This window comes from Hemibagrus wyckioides, linkage group LG05, assembly GCF_019097595.1.
Source record: "Hemibagrus wyckioides isolate EC202008001 linkage group LG05, SWU_Hwy_1.0, whole genome shotgun sequence".
NCBI lineage: Eukaryota > Metazoa > Chordata > Actinopteri > Siluriformes > Bagridae > Hemibagrus > Hemibagrus wyckioides.
This window is the reverse complement of record NC_080714.1, coordinates 18859068-18873763: the sequence shown is the minus strand read 5'-3', so window position 1 is coordinate 18873763 and position 14696 is coordinate 18859068. Positions and strand designations below refer to the sequence as shown.

Sequence of the window (14696 nt, the reverse complement as noted above, 5' to 3'; positions counted from 1 at the left end):
GGATCCTACTGGTCCAGATGCAAGAGACACCAGATGAGGTTCCATCTGAGCATTTATTCACACCACTGAAAATCTTATCATACATCAGCACTCCATCTCTCTATCTCTCTCTCTCTCTCTCTCTCATGCCTGTCCTTGCACCCGGGCCTTTTGTTCCATTAGAGCACCCAGATGCTCCGTTGCTCACTGCCGAGCACTGCCAACCCAAACCAGATGGGACCAATCTATATTCAGATTAGCTATTTCCTCTGATCCATAATAATCCACGCTGTTGTCCTACAGTCTGACAGTTGGCTCAGCCGAATCATCTTCCCTCACCTCGCGTCTTCCCATGTCACAAAACAAACATGCCGCGTGAAACAAAGTCATGGCTGCTAGCCTGAACAAGTCAGTCTAAAATAGAGTGGGGTATGGGAGGCTCGTTTGCCTTAAGCCCTTCCTGTGTTTCCTAGGTTCAAACAAATACCCAATTATGCAATTAGTCACACTAACCTTGGCGAAAGGCCAGCGCTCTGTGTACCGTGAGGGCTCGTTTCAGGAGAGAGGCTGTCCTCAAAATAATTTGAATGGCCAGCAGCAGAACACAGTGATGAGGAGAAAATAAAGCATAAACTCTGGTTGAAAGGCAGGTGGTGCTTTCTGAGACAAGATCTGACTGTACGAGAGTGAAATTTGATTGTTTGGCTGCATTCATTAAAAGAGAGCTGAGAGTTTTAAGACAGATTTAAGACATCCATTGATTGACTCTCTTCTACATCTCTGTCTCTCTCTCTCTGTTTCCTATTTTTTACATGCACACATGCAGAAAATACAAAAAAAAACACAAACAATTCACTCAGTTCTTTCTCCCCAATCACAAGAAAAAAAAGAGTAAGAGTCATTACCAATTGATGCACTTATTATATATTCAAAAGTCAGATCAAATAAATTTCAATAGCCCCCCTGGCACCAGAGAAGACAGTCAGGCTAATTAGAAGTGAAGATCAAAATGGGCTGTACAGGCCAGTGATCTCTGGGAAAGGAGAGGAGAGGGGAGGCAAGGTGAGGGGAAAAAAAAAAAACACGGGTGCAATTAAGGCCAAGAGGGATTTCTTCAAGGAGCCATCTTCAAAAGAGCAGGAAAAGGCTTGGTGAGGTGTGCACTTTGAGATACTGCCCAGGACTTCAGCTTCCGTTCCACCACTCATCTTGTTGACTTAGCAGAGTTGTTTGAATTTGTCACACTCTCTCTCTCTCTCCTTCCACATAGAGAAGTGTAACTCCCTCTGTCATGGACTCTCACCCCCTGTCGGCTGCTGACAGAGCTGCTTTGTGGAAGTGTGGAGATAGGACCAATCTCCCAGCGAGGGTCACAGGTCAACCTGCTAGTGTGCTGAGCATGTGCAATGAGTGCTAGGCCTCTGCCAAACACACACACACACACACTCACACAAACACCATTTTCTAAGAGAAGCCAATCACCTTCAAAAGGTAAAATTCACAATCCGAATGCAGAAGTGAAGCCTGCTGAGACAGCCACCCCCATGCCTTCTGCTGCTTATTAAATGATACGGCAGGTACAGAACAAGCTAATGGTGAAAGCAGCGTACAGTCAACATGAGACTGCTGGCCAGAGAGGCGCAATGCTCAAATAGTTCATTATACGATGACACAACCAATTTGTAGCAAGGGCGGCTGCAATCTACAAAATCTCCCCTGACAAAAGCATTTAGATTAGACTGCCTTTCAGCCAATAGAAGCATGACACCAGCAGCTACACAATCAAATGGGGGAATGTGACTAGCTTTAATTCTCCTGCAGGCAAACATAAAACCGTCCAGGCAAGTCATTTATGGGGAGAGAGAGAGAGAGAGACAGAGAGAGAGAGCATGTGTATAAGAGAGGAGTGGGACTGGGACAGAGAGAGAGAGAGAGAGAGAGAGAGAATGTGTATGAGAGAGTGGGGGAGAGAGAGAGAGAGAGAGAGAGAGAGGAGGGGCTTCTCTATCATTTCTTGTTCACTCGTTTCCTTCTTTCTTTTATGCACTTTATAGTTTGACTACTACTTTATTTATTAAATTTTATCCAATTCTTTCTGCCATAATCTCCTTTTATCATCTCTGTTCATGAATGCTAATACCTCCATCCGAACAACAGTGCTCTGTAGATCATTGTGATAGGGGCCCCACTTGCTCCCACATTTTTCACCAAATGTAATACTCATGTGAATGGATCCTCCTAGATGAAATAGGTGGCTGGAAATGGAGCGAGGTGCCATTTCATCTAATAAATATAATTCAGTAATTACATTCAACCAAGGCTGAAAGTCAGGAGTGCTCTGAAGCCAGTGCCGTGTTAATAAATTGGCCCGGGTGAATGACCGTGTCTCCTTTCTCTCCCGGACCTAATGAACTCCCGTCCAGCTACATCACACGCGTTCTTTGCATTCGCTGATAGCTCCACGCCTTCTCCTCTTGACTCTGGCTGGACCCGCAGCACACAATTAGGCAGCAGATGTGCTGCATTCTGCATTAAAAGGCCCTGGGTTGAGATTCTTTATCGTTGAACAGGAAGCCATTGGCAGAGCAACGTAATTCAGCTCTTTCAATGCACGCCTGAGGACTTATCAGAGATGATCTGAGCTCAGTAAACTATAATAGGGAGTATGAGTGGAAGGAGCCACTGGCTAGATTTTGCAGAAGATTTGAAAAAAGAAATTGTGAAATCCTATACAATAAACAAGTGACTTTTATTACACTCTGCCATTTTAAATATTAAAAACTTGGTTTTATTATTATAAACTTGGCACCATTGTAAATAGGGCCTTACCATCTATGGGTTTTTTTTCCCCCAGAGATTTTAATAAACCAATAAAGGAATTAGATTTAGGAAGGCATTTACAAGATAAAGAAAAAATGACTTCCAAATAAATATTACTGTTATATCCTGTTTTTTGGGGTTTTTTTGCAGGCAGTTTAACATTTTCAAATATAATATCATCTCATCGTTTGTAGCAGGCCACCTCACAGCTCCAGGGTCCAAAGTTTAATCCTACCCTCAGGTTACTGTGTGGAGTTGCATGTTTTCATGTTGCACTTTTTCCCCACATGGAAAATTTTTAGACATCCCCCTCAGAATGTCTAAAAACATCCGAGTAAGCGGACTCACTATGACTGATGACTGATGTGCATGATTATGTGACTATGCATGTACAAGGTGATATCGACGGACTGTGATCCCTGCCTTGAGCCCAGTGTTCCCAGAATAGGCACTGGATCCACCGTGACCCTGACCAGGATAAAGCAGTTATGAAAATAAATGAGCCATGAATATCATTTTTTTGTCTGAAAACATACAGAGTTAAAAAAAGAAAAGTCTCATGCAGAAGAAAAATGAATGAGTGTTTTGCTCTCTGAATCCGTATTGCAGAGAGTATTCTGCTTGAAGTTCTGTCCCTGGAGAGCTAAGGCCTGAGGCTTTTCACAGCGTGTTCCACTCTCAAGAATCAAACAGCTCACATGCTAAGCTATTACACTAAGATAGCAACCTTTTCTAACAAAAACCTGAGTGACAGTAACATGTGTATGTTTGTGTACGTCCTTGACTTTGTGCTGGCTGCAGTGCTTTGACAGTATTTTCTCTGTTTCAACATTTCAACCAAACACCACAGAGTGTGTTGGGACGAAGAATGCACTGACGTGTGTGTATAAGTGGTGGCTCGGACCTAAGAGAATCTGCTATGAATGACGTGTGTTTGGAAGTGAGTCGTTAGGCTCTGCTTTATTGCTCGAATTACCAGAGTCGGCCCTTGTCCTGTTTGCCCTTAATTAACAAGCATTCAATTCCCCTATTAATTAGAACAAGCTATTAGCTATTTTACATCACTCTTCATTTGTCGACAATTAAAAGCCCGTTATTAAAAGCGTGGCACATGGTTAATTGTGAACGGGGAGCGCACACGTCACAAGCTGTGAAATGATGGACACTCAGGAGGCTCGGAGTCAAATCGGGAGAAAAACACAACCTTTCCTGTCTGGAAGAGAAAAAGTTCTGCTATTCCCAGCTCACCCGAACACACACACACACACACATGTTTATTTAATGTTTCTGTCAGAGGCTATTCTTCTCAAAGACTATGTTTGTAATGTGAATATCAGAGGAGGGCTTGTGCTGTTTTTTCTGTAGTAACACACTACAGACGAGAATTCCCAGGGGGCAGTTAATGTCAGACTGTGACTCTGAGGTGGACGAGGGGGAAAGAGAAAATATACAACAAAACCAATTACCAGTTACCATTTTCAGTGGCATCTCTCTCTTTCTCTCTTTCACTTAAACATACACTTAGCAGGGACATTCATTCATTTGATTACCTGTGTTCAAATAGACAGGAAATTTCCCATTGAGAGAGATAGTGTAGTGTTGCATTCAGTACATCTCATAACATGATCAAATTGAAGTGGTCTAACTTCAGAACTGTGTGTACTTGTGTAAAAAAAAAAAAAAAGAAAAAGAAAAGCATAAGTAGAAAGCAAAGAAATAAAATAAGATTAATCAGTTTAATGCACTGCACTAAAACACAAATGCATTTCCATTTAGAACTGAACCTTGTCTCTGCCCAAGTAATCAAAGAGCAGCGTAAGCCATTACAAAATTACCGCCATTGTACTTTCTGTGCCAGTTCTTCTCTCTCTCTTATTGCGAAGCAAAATTCCCTGTGTGGAATTAACACCTACAGTTTAGCACCAGTAAACCTGCAAGAGTTAATTCATTTCAAGGGATTCTGCTCTGCAATCCACTACAAAGGCACTCAAAATCCATCACCAACAAAACACTTAAGCAAGATATCCCAAGGTCTCCATGCCAGATAAAGCCTGTCTCATGAGAAAGAGGGATTTTGTTTATGGCGTTACAGTATTACAGTCTTACAGCCAGTTATAACTGCTTTTAGTTATTGTGCATTATTTTTGTCTTTACTTATATTAAAAAAAAAACCTCTTGGCAGTAAACTACGTGCCCTAAAAATCTTAGTCAGTCAGTTATATACACATTATACACAAACTACATATACTCTTTATAACACTTGTGTCCATAACAGTATGGTGAGTGTAGAACACATGAGCAGTGGGTAATTCGGAGAGATCCAGTGTTCATGATATGAAAATACATTTGTCATAAAGCCATGAAATCCTATTTAGTGAGTAAAGAGCTATGTTTCTGATCACCTTGACATGACCAGCACCACAGTGAAGCATGGTGGTGGGAGCATGGTGCTGTGGAAATGCTTTACATCAACAGGGATTGGGGAATAGGTCAGGTCCAAGGGCAAGATCGATGGAGATAAATGCAAGGCAATACTAGAAGAAATAGTGTCCCAGTCTGCAGTAGATTTGAGACTGGAGCATAAGCATGGCAGGGGTTCTCCTCCCATGAGTACAATAACCATAAGCATACTGCCAAAACTACACTGCAGTGGTTGACACTTAACTTGTAAGTGTTAGAATGGCCTAGTGAAAGCTCAGACCTCAATCTGATACTGAATCTGTGGCAGAATTGCTGTGAGGCATTGCTTTCCATTCAGTCTAAGACAGCTTGAGCAATCTTCCCATGAAGAATAAGCAAAGATATCAGAGCCATATACACCAAACAGCCATAACATTATGACCACCTGACTAATATGGTGTTGGTCCCCGTTTCGCTGCAAAAACAGCCCCGATCCGTCAAGGCATGGACTCCACTAGATCCCTGAATGTGAGCTATGGTATCGGCACCAAGATGTTAGCATCAGATCCTTTAAGTCCTGTAAGTTGTGAGGTGGGGCCGCCATGGATCGGAATTGTTTGTCCAGCACATCCCACAGATGCTCGACTGGATTGAGATCTGGGGAAATTGGAGGCCAAGTCAACATTCAAACCCACTGTGGTGCTCATCAAACCATTCCTGAACCATTTTTGATTTGTGGCAAGGCACATTAACTTGCTGAAATAGGCCACAGTCATCAGGGAATATTGTTTCCATGAATGGGTGTACATGGTCTGCAACAATGTTTAGTTAGGTGGTACGTGTCAAAGTAACATCCACTTGTATGGCAGGACCCAAGGTTTCCCAGCAAAACATTGCCCAAAGCATGACACTCCCTACACTGGCTTGCCTTCTTCCTATAGTGCATCGTGGTGCTATGTGTTCCCCAGGTAAGTGACACACATGCACACGGCCATCCATGTGATATAAAAGAAAACGTGATTCATCAGATCAGGCCACCTTCTTCCACTTCTTCCACGTGGTCCAGTTCTGATGCTTTTGGATCCATTTGGATCTGATGGATTGGATCACACGGGCCAGCCTTCTCTCCCCACGTGTATCAATAAGCCTTGGCCGCCCATGACCCTGTCCACGGTTCACCACTGTTACTTCCTTGTCCACTTTTGATAGATGCTGACCACTGCAGACCGGGAACACACCACAAGAGCTGCAGTTTTGGAGATGCTCTGATCCAGTGGTCTAGCCATCATAATTTGGCCCTTCATTTAAACTCCCTAAAATCCTTATACTTGCCCATTTTTTCTGCTTCTAACACATCAACTTTGAGGACAAAATGTTCACTTGCTGCCTAATATATCCCACCCACTAACAGGTGCCATGATGAGGAGATCATCAGTGTTATTCATTTCACCTCTCACTGCTCATAATGTTATGCCGGATCGGTGTACCTGATAACCTGTAGATATAGTAATTGCCAGGTGGTTCTACCAAGCATTGACCCTGGATAGGATGGACAGAGTTACAACTTTAATGTGTGGGATTACTGATCAGAAGGTTGTAAGTTCAAATCCCAGGTCCACCAAGCTGTCACTGCTGGGCTCTTGAGCAAGGCCCTTAACCCTCAATTGCTCAAGTGTGATAAAATGTAAGTTGCTCTGGATAAGAGTGTCTGCTAAATGTTGTAATTTTTTTTTTACAACTAATACTTTTGAGATTTCTTTGGTTTTATCAGTTTTTTTGTCACAATAAAAAAATGTTAGATTCTGTAAATCAAATGCTGAAAATCCATTCAAAGTCCATTTCAATTGGAAAAGTAGGAGAATACTTACTATATTTATATGTATGTGTAGGGATAGGAGGTGAAGTAGAGAGAAAGTGAGAGAGTGGGAAGGGGGGGGCAGGGAACACATTGTGCTATAAGGAACATTTCTCCTACCAGCAGCTTAAGCAGTCAGCCAGAGCACTAGGAGCCCCCATGACTGACAGGACAATTACCGGAAGCTCCTTCTCTGATGTGCCGGAGACATGTGCAAATAGAATCGCACTATTTTTTGCATCAGGCGTTTACATGGAGGATTTGGTACAAAAGCAAAATTGCCAGCCAGCAGAGCAGTGTTCCTCCTGGAGCAATTCCTTCTGTGTGTGTGTGTGTGTGTGTGTGTATATTATTTCCTTCTAGTTTTTCCTCATATAAAAATATCCTTGGTCAAGGTCAGCTACAACTAAGTCCTGAGCTATTTTTGCTACTGAGCTTTGAGTCTAATTTACCTGTGACTTTTCCACTGTTTCCCTTGTTGAGGAGAGATACAAGAGCAATGTGAGGCTGATAAGGTGGGATGGGGCACAGTTAATTGGATCCTTCTAGTTTAAATCTATAAATATCTTAAAATCAGAACAGCTGGTAGTGGAAAGTGCTTATTAATTTTGACAGTCCCGTCTTCTGAGAGGCAGTTTTCTGTTTTTCAGGGAGGCAAAAATTATTCCAAACAGTCACTTAGCGTATGCAGATTCCTATTGTACCCTTGCACTTGATCATCTTTACAATGCATTTTTTAAAGTCATACCGTTGTTAAGGATACAGGAAGTGCAAATATTGAAGGGAAATTTTTCTTCCTTTCTGCTCAATTTTAAAACATGTTATTTTATCAGTATAGGCTGCTTTTCTTTGCACTCTTCATAGTTGTGTGCCAAAGCGCAGGCCATCCTCACAGGGCCCAGGCTGCCAGCAGCTCTGAGGCACCAGCCACACACAAGCACACACACACACACACACACACACACAGCCATTCTCATTTACGCCACAAGAGAAAGATGCTCTGCAATTCTTCGCTCTAGCAGGCTAACAAATAAACCCCCACAGGGGGACCACATGCTGTCCTCACTCTGAGTCCAAAAGGACATCACCTTGGAATAGGAAGCAAAATAATCAGAACTCAAGTAAGTTAACAAAACAGCACTGTGTGAGATTGCCTGCAGTTTTGAGAGAGAAGATTATAACAGCGTGAGAATTTCCTTCTCAAGAAATGTACATCTTGATACCAGGAGCAAGCTATTGCAACAGAAACTACTTGCTAAGCCCAGCTATCCTCTCTTAAACTCCTACCTTTTATTCTGATTATAGCTGTCTGAACTGTCTCTTTTATAAGGAGTAACGGGGCTTTTCAGAGATGTTGATAAAACACACCCATAGTGAGCTGTTTAAAGGCAGTCTTTCTAGTTCAGACTAACCAACAACACATATTCGTCTTTATACACTGTGCTTCTCCATCGGTACACGCGAGTAGCTTCGTCATATTATATGTAGAGTATTATTTAAAATTATTTATAAACCTACCATTTAGACATCAGAGGTCAACCAGTGATGACCCTGCAGGGCTCTGTCACCATCAGCACTGCTGATGTTCAAACATGTATGGCATAATCGCAAAAGACATCTTGTCATCGGGAATATCATCCTCGTTAAAATTACTATCAAGTGTGTTTTGATTGAGGCAGGGATGTGGCATACAGTATCATGCTGTAACTTCCTGTTTCTAAAGGAAATATGTCAACATATGGACTCAAATCACAGCTCTCAAGCCATTTCATGGGGCAGTTACCGGATGTATTATTTTCAGTGGAAAAAATTTGGTCAAGAGGTGTTAGGCAGGATATATACTGAAATAAGCACCTCTATAAGCATCTCTCTCTCCTCCTCCTCCTCCCTGTATGAACAGAATGCTAAAAACCTGTCTGAGCACTTGAGAGGCACACTCCATCCACCCACTCAAGAGCAGTAAGTCTTTGCTTCCATCCACTTAAATCCTGAAGAGCTCGATACGCCAGAGCAAGACCTTAGCACACCAACACCAGAAAGCTTTATGACCTAGAATTATTCACCATCCTCTACCTAAAAAAAAAAAAAACATGAGACTTTCTTAAACTATACTTTGCTGGGATATCGGAGGATAGAAAAGAAAAACAGAAAAGTGACAGAGGAACGTGTCAGAGGAACAGATCTGGAAAATACAAAATGAGTTAAAATCCTTGCTGGTATTTGCCTTTCTGAGCTCCAGTCAGCTGTCAACCTGTGTCCTAACACCTGACATAAACACCCCTCTCTATCAATGCTAATTACTACCCTGAAGGACTGATCTGAACACACACATACACACACACATACACATACATGCACACACTCTCAGTCAGCACCACTCTTTCTGCACAGAGTGATAAAGGTTTCAAAGGTTTCCATGGGTGATTTTTCGACAGATAAATACAGCAAAAGCGATCTTCTTTTTTTTCCCCCCTCCTCTCTTCCTTTATCCTCAAAGTGTCTATACAACCTTCTCTGTCTTCAGTTTATCTTATGTCCTGCATACAGAGCTAAATCAGAGAGCTAAACCTCCTTGTGTATTGCTTTATTTATTCCAGATCTGGGCTTGACAGAGAGAGAGAGATTACTACTTTTGAACCTGCCATGTTTTGTTGTCCTGATGGAAGCTGGATGGAGAACAGAATGTAAAAAGGACAGGAAAAAAAATAAAATAAAAAATCACTGGCTGCAGCCCATACGAATTAAAAACCTGAGAGCGATGACTAAGACGGCATCTTATCACAGATTTGAGGAGTACCTGGGGAAAAAGAAATCACTCTAATATGAAAGAAGCGCAGTATGCAGATATGAGGAAGCACTGTATGTTAGGCATGGGAAATGAAAAAATAAAACCCTTATTTTCCACAACTGCACTCAGCCGTTAATTATGGTGTTAGAACTTAAATTAAGGCAGAGAATTTCCTCAATATTTTCACTTACAGTTCATGGACTCTTGGAGATATTGTGACAGAAAGAGGCTCCTCTACCGCACTGATTATCGGCTTTATTACAGAAGATCGTGACCACATTAACTCTTTCACGCCTCGGAATACTCGCTCTGACCCGAGTTCACTTGTGTTTTACACACTCGTGTTTTCCAATGGCATAAGAGTTCTTCTCACTTTCAGCAATTATCAGCTGCAAGTCTGTGTGTGTGTGCCCGCCTGATTAAATGTGCAAGGCCTTCCTTTGTGCCGTGTGTGAATAACGAAAGAATCAGTCCTTGGGTGACTGTGTGTAAGCCTCTGGCACACTGTCTATGAAACGACCACGTTCTTTATTCGACCTACTGAAGCGCTGAAGCCTCAACACGTTGCAGAGATGGTCAGTTCATGGTGTGATTAGCAGGAGTTAATCAGCTGTTTGATGATTATCACGGTGGCATTTGTACATAGGATTGGACTCATATGAATGCCACATGCTGCAAACAGAGTCACAGGATATTGGAAAAGAATGTGTTTAAATATAAGATGAATTACAATTCTGGAAATCACAGCCTACTAGATATATCTATATATCTATCCATCCATCCATCCATCCATCCATCCATTGTTTGACTGGTCAATGTCCAAATGAAGTATCATATAAATAATGTTAACTTGGAATCGGCATGTTCCATGCATCAATATATAGCAAGATAATTATTGTACACATTTAAATAAAGTGACTAATATTTTGAACAGTTGCTGCACAGGTTTATATTTACAGTATTTGGCATAAGCCGTTATCCAGAGTCACTTATACATCATTAACACTCTGTGCTCTTGAGGGTTAAGGATCTTCCTCAGCAGCTTGCTGGTACTGGGATTAAACTCATAACATCGTAACCACTGAGCTAACACTGCTCCAGGTTTGGCACTAAAATATATCTCTCATATATCTTAAACAAACTCAGAAAAAAAACCCACTAATATCTTTCTAGACAAAAATATTACTGTTATCTGTAAAGATTCTTTTTTGTAGAGTGGCTTTTCCTAATATCAGCTATGAGCTATCTGAACATGTCAATCTGAGCTGAGATACGTCCTGCGCACCTGAAGGAGCTGTGGCACACGTCTGCTTGCCTGTGAAATGTCTATTGTTTTTCTCCGTCTTATTGTCATGTGCCGCTAGGCCGTGGCTGGGGCTGGGTGGAGGCAGACAGGCTGCTGTGGCAGACGCCTGCTGTGTGTCGGAGCGCCCTTCATCCACTCCTGACAGATGTCAAGGCTTCTGTTGAGTGAGCACGCTCTGTCACGTAACCCTTGTTCTGCATGCCACAAGTTACACATGCCTCTATGTCCACCAGACTGGTACACACACACACACACATATATATACACACACACAACTCTCCATCCATCAGTAGGTCGTCCTCACGCACACACTCTTGAGAATCCATCAGTTCCCACCTATTACCCCTGACAGGCTTCACTTGCCCAAATGCCATGGTCCATGCAAATACATCCTGGCATCTCAGCATCGCATCTGAATGGTAAAATATCAGTCTGATAGATGCTCATAGGACAGGAATGTGTGTGTGTGTGTGTGTGTGTGTGTGTGTGCCTCAAACTTTTGTTCAAAGTTATCAGGAAGTACACAAGCTACGGGTCATAAGCAGGAAAGCAATTATCTCAGCATGCCAAGCCAGTGAGGAAAACGTGTAATTTAGACAAAGTGCTCCAACAAACCATACATAAAGTATACACGGTAAAAAAAAAATCATCTTATCTCAGATCTTATCTGCCATTATCATGGGTAGACGTTTATTATATACTCCTTAAAATGCGTTCAATCTAGCGGCTCTCGATCCAAGGCAAATCTGAAATCCTCTAGAAACCACGACGACGACGGTGTTGAAAAGGCGCATGTTTTAATTTGCAAGTGTTTGAGTTTGTGATTGCAGCCGGTATTAACACTAAAGCATTCAGACAGCTATGGAATCCCAGGTCAAAACTAAAAAAACACAAACCAAACAAAGCTCCAGAAGCAGTGTTAGCTGCGCTCCCGCAGGATGAGGGTGAGAGGGGAAAATGGTGCCTGTGTGTGCGGTAGGTAATGACTGGTAAATGGTTGCCATGTAAGAGGTTTGTCCATATTTAGAACAAAGCTGAGTATCTCTTCGATCTCTCCAATCATCAAGCACCTCTCTGTCTCTTGCTCTACCCAGTCACCATTGCCATGGAGACAAAACATCCACCGCGGCAACAAAAATTCTCCTTCGGAACATCAGAAATTCAGAAATTGTATTGTGTGGTAAAAAGGGAAAAAGGTGTACAACTGCAACTGGGATAATGAAGGTGAAGGAATGTTATTGTTTATTTAGTTAGTATAAGGAATGAACATGTCTAGAATTTTAAGAGCAAACAGGAGCCAACGTGTATAGAAGATGCTTTAAATAATCTACCAGCTGATTTCCTTAAAAGTTGCACCTGAGAGAGTGTAGGCAGCTATAAACACAAAGGTCAGTAAAGATTTGGCATTGTACTGTTTACTGGTCATTTATATTTGAAAACTTCACTATTTTTAATTAAGGTCTATAGAGTATAGAATTGTGCCGTATGTAAATGTCCTATCATGTTTGCGTACCATTTAGGCCGACTCGTGGATTTCACCACTGGAGCCATCCCGTCTCTGTACAAGCTCTTGGTCTTACTGAAGTTCACGATGTTGAAGATTACCCTCTGAAAGAAAGGAGAGAGAGAGAGTTAAACTCGGACAGTTAAATGCTTTCGACCATAATATGAAGAAAAGGAATTACATTTGCTTAGACATACGCTAAGAGATATTCAGCCTCTGATGGGAAATATATTCTAATTAACACAGATGCCACACATTAGGTATTTCTGCAGATTAAATACAGCAGAACTGTTAGCACATGTGCAAATGTAAAGAGAGCAGTATGGAAGAAGTGTGTTAAAACAAACCATTTCCATATTGTAGTATATCTAACAACAAGAGGAGGAAAAGCTGTATAATACTCCATACATATGTGTACAATCGAGTGACAATATAAAGAAGCATTGAGACCAGAGAACACAGAGAGTGCAAATCCTGCCTCGGTAGACTATGTGCCTTTGTATTGTTATAAAGAGTGTTTATGATGGGTATGAGATCAAGCTAGGGATTTGCTAAAGTTATGTTGCGAATGAGAGACAGGAACGACATCCCAGCACAGCACTGCAGAACAGATCCGTCTGTGTAAATGCAGACTTTCTGCTTTAGATGACATGAACAGTAAATAAGAGAGAGAGAAAAAAAACCCAAAAAGCCTTGTGCATCACTTAACAAGCTCAGATTTACACTCACAATAATGCAATAGTCAGTTTTCCATTAAAATGCATACTTCAACATTTCTGCTGTTTTCTTTACCTTACTGCTCTTAAAAAAAAAAAGGCTGAGGTCTAAATATATAAATAACTACTGCAATAAAGTAAGCAAGTCTATAATGCAGCTGAAAATGACTCTGCTTGATGGACCATATTAAATTAATAACTAAGTCCAGGCAAAACTAAGTTTGCTGCATAAGTCCAGGTGGTGGAAGTTAACAGTGTGCAGATGAAATCCTATTACAGCCATATTCCTGTCAGATTCTCTCACTCTTTCTCTCTGTTCCTCCATACATTCCCCCTCCCCATCTGTGACTGTAGTCACAGAAGCAAGGGATTGTGGTTGGGCTGAATCGGGCTAGGCTAAAATGACATTTAACTGATGTTCACAGGCGAGGCAGGCTCCTGTAGCGGCTAGATAAGACCATTGCTGCTGGCATTTCAATTACACTTTTACTGCCCTGCACATCTGTCGCAAGCCTACTTTCACTGGTTCCTTCCACAGGCAAACACATCCTCATCCCCCAACTCTGCATCACTTTGCTCTTTCTTCTTCTTTTTAATCTTGTTTTTTTTTTTTTTTCTTTTTCAAGACTGGAGCGGATTGAGCCGCATTGCTGAACCATGCCCCTGGGGTAAATGTGGTTGGGTCAGTTTGCAGTCAAGTAATGTGAGTGGATGGTACGAGTGTGTGTCCAATAATAAACAGTGACTTCCTCTTCAAATCACCAACATCCCAGGATTATAAGGTCGGGATCTTCTTGGACGTGTGGAATGAAATCCGCTCTCGTCCATGAACGATGACAAATCATTTAAAACACTTCATTATCGATAGAAAGACAGCGGTCTTTCCGAGGTGCTTCCTTGATTTTAAAGGTGACTCCTAATCCTTTCCTAATGTCAAAGCTGATTTACAATCTGTGCTTCCGTCCCTTTTTTTTTTTTCCCACCAGCAACAAGGTTTGGTTACGCTGGAGCTGTCAGGAACAATACTCTTCCGTTGTCTGTCATAATTTTCCAGAAGTGTCTTCATTGGCACTAATAGGTGCGTTAGAATGAGGTAAGCGCAAGGGGGGGTTTGTGGCAAGCTAATTTCATCTCCGCCTCATTAAGAGCTTTGTGCTGTGCGTGTATGTGTATGTGAGATGAAGAGATTATTACACACACACTCACATGCGCACACACACACCATTGCTAGTGGCCTCCTTGCTCTAGTTAAACCACTGAGTGATTTGGGCCTGGTCTCCCAGAGCTGAGTGAGGATCGTCAGAGGAGCTGCTCGTCCTGTAAATTTA

The 14696-nt window shown here is 41.9% G+C and overlaps 1 protein-coding gene across 2 annotated transcripts in view; it reads right to left on the bottom strand.

The window, feature by feature from the left end:
- agbl4 (AGBL carboxypeptidase 4) overlaps nt 1–14696 on the bottom strand; it is a 302375-nt gene that overhangs the window by 169405 nt on the left and 118274 nt on the right. For both annotated transcript variants that reach the window (XM_058389605.1, XM_058389604.1), the window contains exon 4: nt 12662–12756. In XM_058389605.1, coding sequence (XP_058245588.1) covers nt 12662–12756 — 95 coding nt within the window. The remainder of the gene's footprint in view (nt 1–12661; nt 12757–14696) is intronic.